General features: G+C 37.0%; 1 protein-coding gene and 1 pseudogene across 1 annotated transcript; one reads left to right on the top strand and one right to left on the bottom strand.

The window, feature by feature from the left end:
* Positions 1 to 459: 459 nt before the first annotated feature.
* On the top strand, positions 460 to 7,670 carry LOC121239284 (ABC transporter G family member 15-like). The gene is made up of 10 exons (XM_041136494.1): positions 460 to 619; positions 744 to 1,061; positions 2,717 to 2,796; positions 2,994 to 3,455; positions 3,800 to 3,955; positions 4,354 to 4,485; positions 4,728 to 5,012; positions 5,117 to 5,389; positions 5,515 to 5,622; positions 7,044 to 7,670. The coding sequence occupies exons 2-10, from the start codon at positions 797 to 799 to the stop codon at positions 7,404 to 7,406; spliced, it is 2,124 nt and encodes a 707-aa protein (XP_040992428.1). The 5' UTR covers positions 460 to 619; positions 744 to 796; the 3' UTR covers positions 7,407 to 7,670.
* A 3,316-nt stretch (positions 7,671 to 10,986) lies between these two features.
* LOC121239287 lies at positions 10,987 to 14,832 on the bottom strand (annotated as a pseudogene).
* Positions 14,833 to 18,649: the final 3,817 nt, after the last annotated feature.

Below are 18,649 nucleotides of genomic sequence, written 5' to 3' on the forward strand. Positions count from 1 at the left end.
TGTGTGTGTTTAGGATTAGATCTTGGCCGGTGATTTTGTGATCAATATATTAGATCAGAGTCATTAATTATATATAGCAAGATAAACAATCAATGCATGCTAATATATATTTGTGATATCGATATGATATATATATATATATATATATGCAAATTAATAATATTCTTGAACACATCATGAAATATGAGAATGCATGCACGCGTATAAGTCTAGATTAAGACGATCATCGAGTGATCACACTGACAATAATATAGTCGTTATAAGCAGCTGTCGACTTTAAAAGCAAACCTAACTGCAAAACTGAAAGCAAAGTCGTACCTACATGAGTACTACTCGATCATGTATTAGTACTACTGCCCATTGAAATTGAGAGGTGGCATTTGATTATATGCATATACTTTGCCCAGGCCATATGCAACACGGCCAGCACATTAATTTCCTTCACTTCCCACCCATCTGATATGGCTCTAACCTGCACCATTAAAACTCTCACACATGCACATATATGCCCCAACATACACGCAAGCTCTCTCTCTCTCTCTCTCTCCCCCTCTCTCTTCATTATTTTGGTATGCACATCGATCATTCATGGCAGCACTTCTAGCTAGGTAGTTGACTGGTGAGTGTTGCTAGCTGCCCTATCGCACGCACCATGTATATGGACATGATGCTCTTCCAGCTCTCTCTTATTATAACTACTTATATTTTGTGTGTGCATGTTCTCCTTGATCATGATCATCTAGAGGTAATAATCAAGCTGATCACTTAAAGCTATAGCTAGCAGCTGGTGCGCGCCATGGAGATAGAGGCCGGGGCTACTAGTAGTACTACTGGTGGTGGTGATGAGAAGGTAATATGGAATGGATCACCAGGACATGAGAAGATTAGGGGGACATACTTGGCGTGGGAGGATCTGACGGTGGTGCTCCCTAACTTCGGGAAGAATAAACCCACTAAGAGGCTACTTCATGGCCTTAGTGGCTATGCTGAGCCAGGTAGAATTATGGCTATCATGGGTCCCTCTGGCTCTGGCAAATCCACTCTCCTTGATGCTTTAGCAGGTCTCTCTCTCTCTCTCTCTCTCTCTGTGTTTATATATGTATATATGCACATGACTGACACAAACATTTCGCTAGAAATGTATAGTCGTGATGTCAATTTTAAGTGAGGCGAGCTAGGAGACATCTGAGCACCCTTAATTTCCTGATTTAGGAATTGCATGGTTGGTATATATATATATATATATATATATATATGGTTTTGTTCCTACTTTGTTGGAAAAGTTCGACTTTCTCTGTCCTTTGGGGTGATTCAGGAAACAAGGTTTTTGTTTTCTAGCTCATTATATATGTTCTATATATATGGTTATATTATAATATTGGAGTTTCTTTTTTTGTTGGGTTTCCTAAGTTTCCTTATTGGGATAGCCAGCCATGCATGCCTCTGAATCAGGAACACCTAAAATTTGATGAGCAAGTAATAAGCGGACAGTTGGAACATAGTTGTTTTGTGAAGAAGCAGCTCCTTCTGGTTTTGAATCCTCTGCATGAGATCATATATATTCGCTGCAATCCTTATGATATTATATCATGTATAATTCCCGAAATCTGAATTTTCAATTTCCGATATTTTATCATGTGTAAATATATAGTGATCAATCATGTTATGAGGTAAAACTTCATTCAATTTACTTTTGAAAAAAGTAATTGATATTAATGAAATGTAAATATTAATGATCAAACGCTAGAAATCGTATAGGATTTTTATCCCGAGGTTATGACCAAATTAGCATGAAATAAGGATTAAGGTTAAGAATATTGTTCATGAACACGATTCTATTGTCAAATTAAAATGAAAGAAAAATTGTCTAATTATATTTTTACTGGCGATTAGGAGAAAATGGGAGACAGACTATAAAATTTTAGGGGAAAAAATAAATTTTTATTGGAAAAAACCCATGTGCATAAATTAGCTGCGTTTGGGTGTTGAGCTAAGCTCAATTTTTTAAGAATAATAGTGACTTGAGTAGTAGAGAAAATTATGTGAGGCTCATATAAACTGAGTTTAAAATGTGTTTGGATCTTAAGATGAATTTAGTACTTTTTATGAGAAGTTGAAAAAGGTTGTACATTTAACGTATAAAGATGTATTAAGTTGAAAAAGTTTGTGAATCCCATATGTAAGGAGGTCTTGAGTTAAGATAAGTTTAGTAATTTGAGAGTTGAGTGTTTGAATATTAGACTTAATTTAAAATTAGAGTGAACTCAGCTGAGTCTTGCAAACACACAAGCTTAAGAACTTGTGGCGGGACTATTGGTTTTCATAGTTTTTCCTTCTTCTTCTTTTTTTTTTCGTTCTTTTTTTTAAAGAAAAAATGTTAGGTGGGTTATTCCAAATCAACAGGGCCTAGGAGGGTTTTTAGAGTTTTTTGGGGAGCACGGGCGGAAGTTCTTTATGGAGGCCGTTTTATATATAAGAAGGTTTTTGGAGGGATCGAAAAGATATTTTTTTTTAGAATTTTTTAGTGTAAAACTGTCATTTTCTATGCTTAATATGAACCAAATATAGTACGATGGCATGTCTTTTATATATATATATATATAATGTAATGTTTTGTTCTCGTTGTTTGGCGAAAAGGGCAAATGGAAAAAAAAAAAGTTTATTTACGATCTTTCCATATATAATTACACTCAAAGAATCATTGATCTTGGAACAGGTAGACTCTCAAGAAATGTTGTCATGACTGGAAATATTCTTTTCGACGGGAAGAAGAGAAGACTAGACTATGGTGCTGTTGTAAGTATGATCATGTGAAACTTAAACATTTTTTGAAAATTCCATGTCTATTTTTTTTTTTTTTTTGAACCTCAACATCTAAATGATAAATAAAAACCACATATAATATATATGCACAAATTAAATTGCTGCAAAATGAATGTAATAGCCATCTGGATGATTGTTTTAATTGTCTTCTTTACACCGCAAATTTTCAGGCTTATGTGACTCAAGAGGATGTGATGTTAGGAACTCTCACTGTCAAGGAAACCATAACTTACTCAGCACATTTGAGGCTTCCAACTAAATTGACAAAAGAAGAAGTGAATAGCATTGTGGAAGGAACAATCATGGAAATGGGTCTCCAAGATTGTGCAGATAGGATGATTGGAAATTGGCATTTGAGAGGTATAAGTGGTGGGGAGAAGAAAAGACTAAGCATTGCACTTGAAATCCTCACACGACCTCGTTTATTGTTTCTTGATGAACCCACTAGCGGCCTTGACAGTGCCTCAGCTTTCTTCGTGGTTCAAACTCTCAGAACAATTGCTCGTGATGGAAGGACAGTTATCTCTTCCATTCACCAGCCAAGCAGTGAAGTCTTTGCACTCTTTGATGACCTTTTCTTACTGTCAACTGGTGAAACTGTGTATTTTGGGGAAGCAAAGATGGCAGTTGAGGTATCATAGTACTAATTATTCATAACCATGACTCTGCTATTCAAGAGTTTGATGTTGGGATTAAACCAAAAGAGATATACCAATGGAGTTGTTCTTCAATTTCTTGACCAAATTGGATCGTCCATCCAATTTAGAGAAAGATAGACACAGCATTAAATGCACATATGTAGTCCACTCTGTCCGAAAATTCAATACAGGTAGCAATAAATATTGTAAGACCCCATGATGTGTGTATCTTTCTCCAGAGTTGGACCATGCAATTCAGACTGGTTGACATTTTTAACTTAATTCCAAAGTATTTTATTCTGATCTAAATATAGGTTTCTTGATTTATCTTTTTTCAGTTCTTTGCTGAGGCGGGGTTTCCATGTCCAAGTAAAAGGAATCCTTCAGATCACTTCCTACGTTGTGTCAATTCAGATTTTGACCTTGTAACTGCCACATTGAAAGGATCTCAAAGATTTCGTTCACTTACCAGTCTCAACCAAACGCATCATGTGGTATTTTAATCTTCTTTATCTATTGCTGGGGCTGATTTTAATGAGATGATGCAGTAGCAATTGCCTTGGAAAGTCAAGCCTTGCCAACCTTTAACTGCCAAATTCTCACCTCACTAGTGGTGCCCTGAAATATAAACCCCTCTAAACTGGAACAGCAGCAAACATCCTTCTTCTTGGACATAAGATTGTGCTCAAAATAACACAGTTACATTCTGGAACGAAGATTTTTGTTGGAGGAGTGAATTTCTAGATATAAACTCGAATAAAAACCCCTGAAGAACCTCCAGTCTCCAAATTCTTCTTCTTCTTTTTTTCCATTTTTTTTTTCCATTGCACACTTCATATTTTTCCTAGTAACTTTTGCACTCGTGGTTTCTATTAATGGACTTTTATTGTAGGATGCGCCGAGCTCCTCAGATCCCTTCATGAATCTGGCTACATCAGAGATCAAAGCAATGCTTATTGAGACATACAGGAAATCACAGTATGCTAAAAGGGCAAGAACTAGGATTCAAGAAATATCAGCCACTGTAAGCATTTATACTTAATTGGTTGTAACTTCAACACCTAAATCGCCACTTGCCCCAAAAACTTAAACTGAGGTAGATTTAATTATTTATATTATATAATTAACAACCAGGAACATGCTAAAGATAACTCTCACTAATACGTTTGATATATAGCTTTCTTTTTCTAGTGGAAAACAGCTCTTATTGAGTGATGTCAGATATGTATCTCAACAATGTGCTCAAAGCAAATATGATGTTTGCAGGAAGGACTCGCGCATGAAACAAAAATGGCAAGTCAAACTAGTTGGTGGAAGCAACTTTTAACATTGACAAAGAGATCAAGTGTTAACATGTCCAGAGATGTGGGATATTACTGGTTGAGGATAATAATATACATAGTTGTATCTATTTGTGTTGGTACTGTCTACTATGATATTGGCAATAGCTACACCTCAATCTTGGCCAGAGGAGCCTGTGGTGGATTTGTGACAGGGTTTATGACATTTATGTCGATCGGAGGCTTTCCATCCTTCATCGAAGAGATGAAGGTAAACAATCATTTCATAAACTGATATAGAGAGTGTTTCTTCTGAGGGCTTAGTTTTCACCCTCTTATTTTAGCCTCAATTCTTTTTCTTTTTAACTGAAACAGGTCTTTTACCGGGAAAGGCTTAACGGGTATTATGGAGTAGCAGTGTTTATTCTATCCAACTTCCTCTCTTCATTCCCTTTCTTGGTTGCGATTGCACTTTCTACTGGGACTATTACTTACTACATGGTGAAGTTTCGACCAGGATTTTCTCATTACGTCTTCTACTCTCTTAATCTCTATCTCTGCATTTCTGTTATAGAGAGCCTCATGATGGTTGTAGCTTCTTTGGTTCCGAACTTCCTCATGGGAATTGTTACAGGAGCAGGAGTTATTGTAAGAGCATACACTTACGCTTTTGAAAAGCTGCTATTTCTTGTTTTTCCCCCCTTCATTTCCATCAAGAAGTTAAAGTTCAAGCATGCCATTGTTTTCACCATCATCATTGGTTATTTATGCAGGGAATCTTCATGATGACATCTGGTTTCTTCCGCTTGCTGTCTGATCTTCCGAAACCATTTTGGCGCTATCCAATTTCCTATCTAAGTTATGGCTCATGGGGTCTACAGGTAACTACTCTATGAAACAGAGTTTGCATATGTTGCTCATGGCTAATGCTGTCATAAACCAACAGAGGTGTCTAATGGGGTTGAGAAAATATTGGGTTCAATTAGGACTCATTAGTCATGGCCCAAAAAACATATATATTGCAGAAATATTTCGAGGGAAATTATTTTGATAAAATAAGGAGAAATGTAGAGAAACCAAACTCAAAACGGAAAAGCTGTAATTTTTAAAGAAGTTTGTTTCCCGATACCTCCCATATAGATGAGTTATATGGTTTTTCAGCTAGAAACGTGTTGTGGGTCCAGACTTCAAATAAGAGGAAAGCGCCGTGCTCGCGCGCGCGCGCGGCTTAATGCTTTCCCCTCCTTCGCTACGCTCCTCCTCCCTCGGGGAGGAGACTGTTCTCACTTGTATGCGCTGCCTCTGAATTACGGCTTCCCCTCAGCTTTTGGGCAACGGGGAAGCCTCATACGCGGCAGCTCTAGGAGTGAGGCTAGCTCAACCGTTCGTGAGCCCCACCCGGGACTCATTGTTTCTTATAACTTCAGAAAAGTTTCTTAGAAAGGTTTACTGAGTTTTCTTAGATGAAATTCTTCCCAAACAAGTAAGTGATCAAAAGAAAATTTTTAGAAGGAAAAATATAATTGTAAGCGATTTTGCGCACTAATACGCATATCCATTCAATATGATTGGTCAGAAAGTAGATTTCATTGAAAATAGTGCTAATTTAAATTTAGAATATGAAGGTAATAACATTAGTACGCAGATTGGTACGCAAACTTGCTTGTACATAGGTCCCAAGACATACAACTGTCTGTCAGTCTGAGTGCTCTAGGCTAACCAAAGCAACGATTGACTGCATCCCACTTTATATGGCATTAAACTAAGTTCTAAAAGGCTAATAAGTAACCTTGAGTCTTCCATGACCATTAAGTGCTTATCAATTTCAAACTAACATTGGAGTTGGGTGTTTATGACTTTCACACGTCAACTTAAGGGGTTAGTATAAGAGACTTGGTTACGCTACCAATTCAGAAACTGATATGGTTTATCTCAGGGAATTGATATACCTTGTGCCACCGAATAGACATGTCTCACCACTATCTTCTCTCTATTTCCTTGTTTTGTATATGTTTATAGTTTTACGATTCAGCTTGTGAGTGTATGCTAGAGAGTTACAAAATCATATACAGCTGCTTTTTCTCAAGAATTCTGCTACATACAAGCTGGTGTTACGCACTTCTTATGTGAGCGCATTGCAGCTATAAAAAAAAATCAATACAACAATACTTTTTATGTTAGCTTATTTTGTAGGCTTTCACATCAGTGGTGATGTAGTAGGCTTTCGCATCAATGGCATGTTTAGTGTATCATAAACAGGTTTGTAAATAAACTGCCCTCGATATTGATGTGTTTTACACAGGGCTCCTACAAGAACGACTTGCTTGGGCTTGAATTCGATCCTCTGATACCCGGTGACCCAAAACTGAAGGGCAAGGATGTTATCACACAAATGTATCGTATGCCCATAGATCATTCCAAGTGGTGGGACTTAGCTGCTCTGGTGCTTCTTCTTATATTTTACAGGGTACTTTTCTTCATGATTCTCAAGTTCAAGGAGGGAGCTTCACCATTATTTCATGGGTTTTATTCCAAGAGAGCCCTCCATCATCTCGATAAGAGGCCTTCTTTCAGGAAAATACCAACTTTCCCTTCCAAGAGGCACCAACCTCTCCATTCACTGTCTTCTCAAGAGGGTCTCAATTCTCCTAATTCACCAAATTAAGTAGACTTTCAAGTTTCAAGCTACAGATGTTACGAACTGTCTTTTCAAGTGTTCATTGTAGTTATAAATATATGAAGAAAAACATTACAGTTTCTATTGAGTTTTATGCATATAGAGTTTGTTTGGTATTGTTTCTGCTTCAGTCTTCACAAAAGAAATATCAGCATAAATATTGGGAGGCTGCATTGCAGCTTATTGTGTTGCTTTATATTCCCAACTTGTAATTATTTTGACGTCTGAATAAACTCAAAAAGGCTATATATATACTTGCTGTTTCTGTCTTTATAGTATGAACCGTTTGAATTATTATTGCAAAGATCTACTGAATGAAAACATATATGGTGCCTATAAGAAGTTATTAGAAGCTCGAACAAAGTAAGGGGAAAAAAATTACTTCGCATTGATAGTGTCGAAATCTAACAGCATAGACCTCTGTCAACAATTATCCCAAAAACTTCAACTTCAATCATTTTTAAGTCCCTCTCATGCATTGAACTCACACACTGCCAAGAATATGTGTGATAAAGTAGAAGTATGTAAATGACTAGATTGGGAGAGGCGATTAGGTTTTTTGGCATGGCGCTGGCCGACCCTACGTCTCTGACGGCAAGAAAGGGCTTCGGGGGTGATTCGGATTGACGAGGGGAAGAAGATGGCGTTGTCTGGAGGCATTTTTGGGACGGCGACTGCAGTGGGTTTTGCAGAGATCGTTGCTGCACAGCCTCAATTGCTTCCTGAAGTGATGATTCCTCTTAGGGATCCTCAGTTTCATGATGGGGAAATATTTTTTTCTCTTTTCAAAGGTTGAGATAAAGCAATCGGCGAGTCGTTTCAGTTTTTTGTGGTTCTAAAATTTTTACGTCAACGGCCCTCACTTGACAATGTTCATGGATATATAAAAAATAGATGGGGATTGAAATCGATGCCTGTGGTAGGTCAACTAGAAAATCCTCGCAATTTTCTTGTTTGGATATCGAATAAGGAAGATTTTATTAGTGTAATAGCCCGAGAAAATTCGGAGATTCAAAGTGTGCCGTATAGGGTGTTTCATTGGACACCCGATTTCGTTGAGGAAGAGGATTCCCCTTGAGTTCCAGTTTGGATTTCATTACCGGGATTGCTTGCAAATTTCTTTTATGAATCGATTTTATGGAGTATTGGAGGGGGTTTTGGTAGGTTCTTGAAGAGGGACAATGCAACAGCGTGTGTGACTCTTCCAGAAGCAGTGTGAATTTGTGTAGAAATGGATGTCTCAAAGCTGTTGAAGCATTCATTTTGCTTAGGTATACCGGGGTTGGAGAAGAGTCATTTTCATGAGGTATTTTTTAAGACGATGCCATTGTTTTGTTTGCATTGTAGAAAGCATGATCATTTAGAGAATAAATGACTACGTCGGGGAAGAACACAGAATAAGGATAAGCAAGTCGGCAGTTTCGATGAGGGGAAAAAAGAGAAGCCGAAACAGATTTGGAAGGCAATGGGGTCTTGTGATAAAGAGATCTCGTTGCTTGAACATGAAACGACTATGATGGCACAACAACAGTTGCGACGAGATGTTATTCTGGAGAGTATTTGAAACCGGACGAATGAGATAATAAGGGGGTCACGAGATGTATTTTTTGTGGCACTGAATGGTGAGGTGCATGATCAATGTCAGGTTGATCGTGTAGATATTCGGTCTCATGATTCGGAGATCAAGGTGGATGGTGTTCATAGTTCAGGAGACCAGTTTCAACCGAAATGCTCTCAGGAAAGGAGAGAAAATTGGCTTTATATCACTGAGGAAGATACTGATGAGGAGTTCCAAGTGCCTTACGCAAAACGATCTCCTCGGAGTTCATTGAAATTGAAGATGAAGCACTGGAATTTGAACTTGGTTGTAGGGCAAAGAGGGGAAATTTGGGGGTGGAAGGGTTTGATGATGAAGATGAGGGGTTGTTTGTTAATGGTCAAGCGGTTTGGGATGGGGAACCAGAGGAAGAATTAAATGAGTTAGCTGTAAACTGTTTTGATAGGCCTTGAGTTTCATTCTCTTACACCTGGAAGCCCAAAACTAAGAGGCGAGGTCATCCTCACTAGCATGCTTTGTGTTCCACTTGATCATTGTAAGTGATGGGACTTGGAGCTGTTGTAGTCATTCTCATATTTTGTAGATTCCTTTTCTTTACCATCCTAAAGTTCAAGGAGAAAGCTTCACCCAGCCTTCGATCACTTTACACGACACGAACTCTACAACATCTCAATCGTTCAGGAAAACACCACCTTTTCCTTTCAAGAGGCACCAACCTCTCTGTTCATTGTCTTCACAACGTCTCATCTCCCTGATGTATTAAGAGTCAGCATCTGACACGGTTATGAATCTGATTATAGGCTTTTCTGTCAAAAAGTAAATAAGATGATGAAATGGAGATTAAGTTCACATAGCAGCAGTCAAGCATATATGGGAAGAAACAATGTATCTTGAATTTGAGCTCTTACATCAATTTCTTTCAGCTATGATAAGTGACCTGAGCTCCTGCACTGGAATGATGTTGAATGTAATTTTAATGCAATCAATTAAATTATTCTGTGGTCCACGCTGAACTTCGTGGCATCACTTCCCTAAATAGCAAATTGTTCCACACGCATGTCATTAACTGCCAAAACTTCACCGCCCACAATCTTAGTATAATTGCTCCATCTAGTAGCTCCAACACGGATGGCATGCATATCTGAAGGTACAGTCTTGTCACTGACTCACTGTATCCAACATCAATTTTTTTTTATAAGTAACAAGATAATTGTATTATCAAGTAAATAGACATAACCAAGTACACAAGAAGTATACAAGAAAAAACACATAAATACAAACTAGAAACTAGAAAAGGCTAAAAACAAAATTTGAACTGGAGATGATTGTATTTCCATTGGACAAGGGACAATCCAAATCACCATCTCTAATGTCACTTGTGGCCCCGGACATGTCCTAAGGTATAATACATATGGATATGTATATATATCTATGATGCATTTAGAGAAACATTTAGTTCACAAAGAAATTTCAATAAAAGTAACATTTACAAACTGATGTGATTTGTTGTAATACATTAGATTGTAAAACTCTTCTTACTAAAAGAAGATCTAATGTATCACATCTAAGCGCATCTATTTAAAAATTTTACTTTTAAGAAATCCTTTTGTGAATCAGCACTTCTTATAATATCCCCACATACATGTAGTAATGTTAATTTCCTGTAGCAGCGTTGGCAGAAGATGTGAGCGGGATCTCTTCGACTCTCTATTGGCTGTTTGAAGCGAGATGCCCATCATGTCACCACCACAGCACACCAAAAACGATTATAACTCCTGAGAAGAAAAGGGAAATATTTTAAATAAGTAAAATGAACATTTGAACATTAATACGGCATAATGTGTGAAACAGATGGATTTCCACCACTTAGAACTCTAAGCAATCAACCCAATTTGTCCTTAAGGAACTACAACAATAATATTAATTATAACATGCTTTTACAATGCGGCATCACAACAATGAAAAACCAGAATCTCCCACTAGAACTACGATAAAACTATCAAAATGTCATTGGGCTCAAGCAATATCATTACTATATTTCACATGCAGGTTTTCTCTCTTCCATTGAAAGGTCGAGTTTACAATGTCATTGAATAATTTTTTCAGTCGTAATTTAACGGAAAATAATTTACAACAGAATGTTAAACTCAGATCCAACTCCCAGCTCTGCGAGTGTTAAGGTTGAAACGTGCCGCTTGCTGGCTAATGTTTCTTCTCAGTTGACACTCCATTTTCAACTCGGTTCTCAAACCCATGATAAGGAACTTCAACCATGGGCCTAGGCACAGGACATTAATTAAAGTCCGCTGGAAAGAATTCAAAATCAGGGCCAAAGTTGAAGTTGACTACACAATTTGGCTGATTTGGAAGAGTGTACATTGAAGCAGCAGGGTAGTAGCGACCACCACATAGATCCTTGAAAGCAACTCCTTGATAGATCCCATTCTTGAAGAAAGATATCTCACTTCCTGCACAGAAGAGACAACATGCAAAGTGAATACAGCCTGTTCCAATGATAAAATATAGTTAAGATATTAACATCCTCAGTTTAACAAAGAAAAAAAAAATCAAACATGCTTATTGTGTCACAAAGTTAAATCAATGCTGAACAAATTTGAAATAATATTTAATGTAATAGTTGGTCAAGAAGGCAGCAATTTTGCATACGAAAAAGTCTCTTAGCCAGAGGTGCTCACATTCAACTAAAGTTGGGTTTTTTCAATTGCCACTGACCAAAGCCAGTTACTTGGATCAGATTCAAGCATCTTTGCCACCAGACTCACAACAGTAACACAAAGCTCTAGTTTCCTCTGATGCCGAAAGTTTAAGTACTATTTATTTCTAACAACCTAATTAGATTAAAACCAAACTTGAATTTCGAAAGTTTGTAGCATGTTTGGACTCTTGTAGTGCATAGAGGGCTCTCTTAGTTAAAGAGAGAGGCAAGAGAGAGGCTTGTGTTGAAAACCATAGTTCTTTTCTTACTACAAGCCTTATGGTTCCAGTTTTGCAAGAAAAAGGGAACAGGAAATATGCCTAGAATTGAATGAACGATATGGGCAATCAATATGTAGAGTTTGTTCAGTATAGCAAAATAACAATTGCAAACCAACAAGCAGGGGCAGTCAACCTGTGGATTATTTCCAGCCACAATCAATCCACCACAAAAGCAGCCATTAAAGAAATTTCCAGTTAACCGCTTACCTAACCCTGTGTTTCCAGTATGAGCGGAACATATGTGTTCCATAATATGTGAAAACCATCTATGAAACAAGCTGACATGCTTCTCTCTCAAAAATTAATCACACAACTAAATATTTAAATCAATCGGGATGAAACTATATTACAAGACTCTTCTTCACCATGTAAGAGTAAAATAAATAAAGTACCATAAAAACACCATTTATTCAAGCACTCATTTTGAAAACATGTAGAAGGTATGCATACAAAACTAAGAGGGACAAGGAAAGGAAGTGGAAGGCAGTACTTAATATGAAACAAGCAGCACTTAAGGACAGAAGCAGCAAAAAATAAACTCTCTACAAAGAATATGCATGGCATTGTCCACATAGCTAAATCATGGTTAGATGCAATCCATCGCTATAATGATTTTTACATTTGTTGTCAAACAAAGTATACATTCCATCCTCAGACTTCAAATTCACGGCAGAAATACTTTTCTGTATTTTCTTTGATTTTATATCTGATAAAAGGTCAATTCGGTTCTGAATTATGTTATTCCAACCCCTAAGGGTTGGCTCAAGTGGTAAAAGCCTTGGTCTTGGTGGTATGATCCCTCTAGATCTAAAGTTCAAATCCTCTTGGGTGCAAACAATTTCTAGGGGCCATCGGAATTTGAATTACCCGATGTGCACTTGCGGGAAACTCCTTGCTAAGGGACAATACAGTCCCGGATTCGTCAAGACTTTATTCTCGAACACCCGATGCCAATAAAAAAAATTGCGTTATTCCAAAACCATTAGATTGGTTCAGTCTCAAAAATCCCAAGGTTATGTCCTACCTTTTCCTCTTAGGTTATATTTACTGTCAAAATTCCTTAACATTAGTGCAGAATGCTTTAGATGAAGGCAATATTTGATAGCTTGGAATATATACGGCCCAAGTACACGCCTAGAAAGAACCAGAAGATATACACTGATGTAGCCAATTCCAATTGATTGGCGTTTGAGGCTTCATTTAATAGAGTACTCAATGAAATTCCGACATCAAACAATCAAGTGCCAAAACTACCATATACGCCTAATGACCACCCTTTTCCCATGCCACATGAATAGGCTCCTCTTGCCCAACTTTAACATGATTAAAATTATGCCATGTTCTATTTGCTGCCTTGATATTTGCTTAATCTCGAGCTCGATTCAATTCTTAGCATGATGCAATACATTCGAATAGAAGATTTTGGCAATCAATGACAAAGCTATAGCCTTGATCTCCCAGATATGGCCAATCAACATGACTTGACAACAGCATAACCAAGAAACATCCAACAAATATTATCAAAATGAAGTAGAAATCTTTTTGAATGCACATAAATGCTCACCAACAATAGCTAGAAACAGGGAGAGCGTGGCCTCTGCACTGGCTTACAAGTATAGTTTTTCCAAAAATTTATATAGTACACGTTAGAGGGCGAAGAACCGCTTACCATGCACCACTTTTGGGGCCTCCTCCTTGGCATCTGGCGCGCATGCATACCTCTGCTCCTTATACAAAACCGAATGCGGGGGCTTCGGCGAGCACAAACCTCCCTCCGGCAAAAATGAAGAACCCAATAACATCACCTTCCTCATATCCATCTTCCCCATACTTCTCCCTCAACGCCTTGTGCACCTTGCTCCCAGCAATGTCTCTGTACCCGAAACTGTTCCCGTCGTACCCAACAGGCGCCTGGAGGTCCCCTTTCTCAGTGGACCACCCGAGGCACGTGTGGCCCGACTCTATCAATCTCACAACTTTAATCTCGAAGTACCACGTGCCCTCCACGACCCCTCTAGTCGCTCTAACCATCCTATACCCTTTGATGCTACCGGCGCTCAATCTGTCGTTGCTCAGTTCGACTTTCTCAGCCTTGTAAATCTTTGAGAGGCAGATTTTCATGTCCTGGGTGTCGTCTGACTTGTCCGAGAGCTTCTGGATTGGGGTAATGAGGACGGTTTCCTCGGCCGGGGCGTTGTGGTGGTTATTCGACTTATTCTTCTTCTTGCCTTTGCGAGTCGACTTTGTAACCCACACGTTATTATTCTTCTTCTTCTTAGATTTCTTCACGGCCGTCCCAGTTGTTGGTGGCGTCGTCATCGTAGCAGGGTTCGGGACGGCCTCCATTGGGGCAGCTTTACCGGGGATTAGAGGCAGGGTAGTGAGAGATGAGAGAGGTTTCTGCTTCTTGGGAGGAGGGTCTTCCTCGTCATCTTCTTCATCGTCCTCGTCCTCGTCCTTGTCCTCGTCCTCGTCCTCGTTGTTGTTTGTGGTGTTAGTAGTGGTGGTATCGTTGTCGTTGTCGTTGGTGTTGGTGGCACTATTGAGGGCAGATCTGGGGGATTTGTTGGTGCTAGAGGAAGGTGGGTCGTCGGAGTCGGAGCTCATGGGCTCTGTTTTCACGTCGTTTAGTGGTTCAGCGACAGTATTATCGCCAGGTGGCGGTTCGCTGGTGGTGGGCTGTACGGACTCGTCCACTTTGTCATCTTCCTCTATGTAGGTGGCTTGAAGGGAGTCCATGGCGGGTGTGTTTAAGCTTTAGAGTGAGTAGGGGTATTCTACTCCGTCTCTCTCTGACTATTCGTTGGTGGCTTGCTTTCTAGGATAGAGTCGGAGATCAACGGCGGAGGAGAAAGTGAGGAGTAATGCTAGAATCCCATAATCTAGATTTTTATAATATAATATTAGATAATAGATTTATAAGTAAAGAGTAACGTAAATACAAGTTTTAAATAAATAAATTTTATATAATTTTTTTTTTTGTAAAAAATTGAGTTTTATTAATAAAAAATAAATTTTTTATATTTTTTTTAAAATGAGATCTACTTTTTACAAAGATTTGCGTAAATTATTTATCTAATAAAATATAATAAATAATTTTTAATTATCTAATATTACGTTATGAAATAATAATAAGATGATGAAAAAATAAATATTGATAAATAGATCTTTTTCAAGTGAGAACGCAGGCCGAGTACTCTCAGTTGGGCTTCGGCTTTTGATTTTGTGTAGCTTTGGTCTTTGTGGGTCGTTTAGCAGTTGGGCCGAGAGGCCTATTGGACGTTTTCAACTCTCTATTTAGTTTGTTTTTTTTTAGTTTTTTTTTATAGAGATTGTTCCAAGCTTTTTTCCTTTACCAAGTAAATTATAATTTTTATTCATAGTCTGCGGTCTTTTCTTTACTTTCCATAATAAGATATTAAAAATTTCAATTATTTCTCTTGTATTTTTGAAATTTTCATATTTGGTATAAATTGAGAAATATAGGTATCTATGTTTCAAATTGAAAAAGAGAAATGCTCTAGCTATAAAAAGATTTCATAAAATGAACACACGAACTGATGTGGTTTAATATGATATGTTAAATTATAATTTTTTTTTATATTATAAAATAGATTTAACATATCATATTAAGTTAGTATTTATTTTTATAAAATTTTTTTATGAGCGTAAAACTTCTCAATGAAAAAGTAGTTAATATTTTACTAGAAAAAATATCTTTTCTCCCGAAAAAAATTAAACAATACTCTCCTAAAGTAGTACTCATTCAATAATATGACCTTTAAGCTATTAAATTATCCCTTTATGCCTCAAACTACCACTTCTTTTATAATCTGTCTCTTCATTTGAGATATAGTTCATAAAATTATGTCATTTCACTTATTTTTTAAATCTATTTTAATTATTAGATCTAAAAGGCTGAAGTAAATTGTGACTTATGTTTCACTCGAGGGACTAAGTATTCGAGGATCATGTTACTAGCTACAAAAATAATGGTATTTTAAGGGAGTAAAATGCGACTTCCTTTATTTGTTAGTTCATAAATGTTTTAACCATAAACAAATTCTACAAAATATAAATTTATAAATTAACGTAGTTTGATATGATACATTAGATTGTAAACTTATTTTTATTATAAAATAAATTTAACATATTATATAAAAGTATATAAATTTATAAATTTATTTTTATCCAATCTTTTTATAAATTTACTTCTCTTGTTGGCTTGGATGTAGGGGTGGGCTCTGACTCCGACGGAGTCAGAGTTGTCGTTTCCGACCTCCGACTCCGACAAAAGTTAGAGCCGAATTGCAACTCCAACTCCGACTCCGAATTGGAGTCGGAGTCCAACTCCGATTGGAGGTCGGAGGTCGGAGCTCCAACATACGATAGGAACTCCGAACGGTGGTCGGAGCTCCGACTCCGAATTAAATTTCTGAACTCCATTCGGAAATAAATTTCTAGTTGTTGTTTTCTGTTTTTTTTTATTATTTAAATTTTGGTGTTCAATTTCGTTTCAGATAGTGAGCAACATATATATATTTTTTTATAAGTGAACCATCTACACATATTTGGTTTATTCAAGAGTTTTCAATATTTTAAATATTCCTTCTGATTTTATTACTGAATTTTGATTATATCTTTAATTTGTTTTATGTCTGCTTAAAATTTAGCATTAAAAGTGCTCATGACTCATGAGTCGAAAATTACACAAATTTTTAATTGACTTTAACCCTTGGGTGCACTACAAATTGCAATTGTTTTGTTGTGGTTAATTTACTAGATGAAAAAGCAGTGGCATTGTCATCTCTCACCGTCGTGTTCCGCTTAAACCAATTAATTGCTGTTTCATTCGCACTGACATTGTCGACTGTAATACACAACACTTTTCGAATTCCCCAGCCCTTTAAACAATCATCCATCTTCGCCCCAATGGATACACCTTTGTGATCCACAATTTCTTTAAAATCAATAATTTTTTATGCAAAATCCACTCACTGTCAATGTAGTGTGCTATGATACACATGTAGCAGACGTTCTGTATCGAAGTCCATGTGTCAGTCGTAAACGACACTCTCTGGCCAGTGGTAATAAACATCTTCCTCATCTCATCCTTGTCCTTCCCATGCCTCTTCATACAATCTCGCATCACTGTATACCGTGATGGAATCGAAAATCGTGGCTCAACAAAATTTAGAAACTTTTGAAAGCCTCTTTTCTCGACTGTGGTAAATGACATTTCATCAATAATTATCATCTCTGCAAGTATATCTCTCAACATCTTCATATTATATTGAGGGATGACCAATTTCTTACTTTGTGTTCCATTAGTGGCTGTAGAAGTTTGGTAACTGAGGTTAATTTGATCAGTGGCTTGCAATCCTTTCGCTATCTTTTATCATTGGCAACTATTTAGAAGTGCTATTAACAAATTGGTACCTTGCTTCTTCGAATGGCATCCACAAAGTGATTCGCAATAATGACATATTGCTACCGGGTTCGCAATATCATCAGGAATTTTGGTAAAATGCTCCCATGTCCACGACCTCTTTTTAAAAGGCCGTGGTGGTTGATCTTGCTCAATGGACATCTCTTCCTCTTCGTTGAACATATCCTCATCCTTTATATCAACTGGGAGTGGGAGTCGACTACTCGTACAAGAAGTAGCTGCTCAAGATGTAGCTGCTCTAGATGTACCTGCCCTAGATGTGGCTCTAGGGGTGAAAGTACCCACCGGTATAGGAGTTGTAGCATTGGCATCCACCACATCCCCTTGTGGACGATCAATGTCACAATTAAAGAAGCTGAAAAAATAATAATGAAAAAAAAATTAGTTTAATAATCCAAATAAGATAACACGCATATATAAATTAAGACTTGAATCCTATATATAATATATATATATATATATAGAAGAATAGGCCAATAATCAGACAGCGTTCACAATTTAAACTAGCTAGATATTGAGGAAGTCTTTGTACTGAAAACTACATTTCTAATATAATAAACTATCTTTATGCTGCTTATGATATAAGTGATAACCCTGGCCTAGACATAACATGATGAAACTGATAAAATATATGCAGCAACTTCATTTTCAGATCCATTATTATAAGTAAATGTCTTCATTATATATATATATATATATATATGGATGTATATAGTTTACATGATATATTAATTTTTTTAAGTATTTATTTTAAATTATATATGTGTAGTTTGAAAACTACTCACAGGTGGAGACTGAAGCCTGAAGAATGTTGTGCTGTTATGCCATGCCTTGGGAATACGGGAGCAGCCAGCCATAAGAGTACTTCCAATTCATTGTGTACATATCTATCTACTTTATCTATTCAGCTAATAGCTTTTCAAATGTACTCTACATTAGATTATACATACATTCATATATATATATATATATGCACCTTTTTCTATAGCGCTTAAATATTCTTTTTCTTTTTTCTTTTTTTGGATAAAGTATATTTATTTTCCACTGTTTCGATAAGTTTAAAGAGTAAATACAAGCATTGTTTCTCTCACGCTAAAAGTTAGATGAGATCGGAGGTTGGGCTTGCAATTCCTGACACTTATCTTATGTTTTTAATTTTAATAATGGTAGGGTGGTGGAAATCTTTTGGACCCCTGCACTTTTAATTGAACACATTTCTTTTTTAAT

Source organism: Juglans microcarpa x Juglans regia, chromosome 7D, assembly GCF_004785595.1.
Source record: "Juglans microcarpa x Juglans regia isolate MS1-56 chromosome 7D, Jm3101_v1.0, whole genome shotgun sequence".
Lineage (NCBI taxonomy): Eukaryota > Viridiplantae > Streptophyta > Magnoliopsida > Fagales > Juglandaceae > Juglans > Juglans microcarpa x Juglans regia.

Bases quoted from the DNA above. Each gene is read 5' to 3' on its own strand.
- LOC121239284 (XM_041136494.1), top strand. From the start codon at position 797: ATGGAGATAGAGGCCGGGGCTACTAGTAGTACTACTGGTGGTGGTGAT. The intron at 3,956-4,353 runs GTATTTTAATCT...CTTTTATTGTAG, and splicing joins TCAACCAAACGCATCATGTG to GATGCGCCGAGCTCCTCAGA. The intron at 4,486-4,727 runs GTAAGCATTTAT...TGATGTTTGCAG, and splicing joins TTCAAGAAATATCAGCCACT to GAAGGACTCGCGCATGAAAC.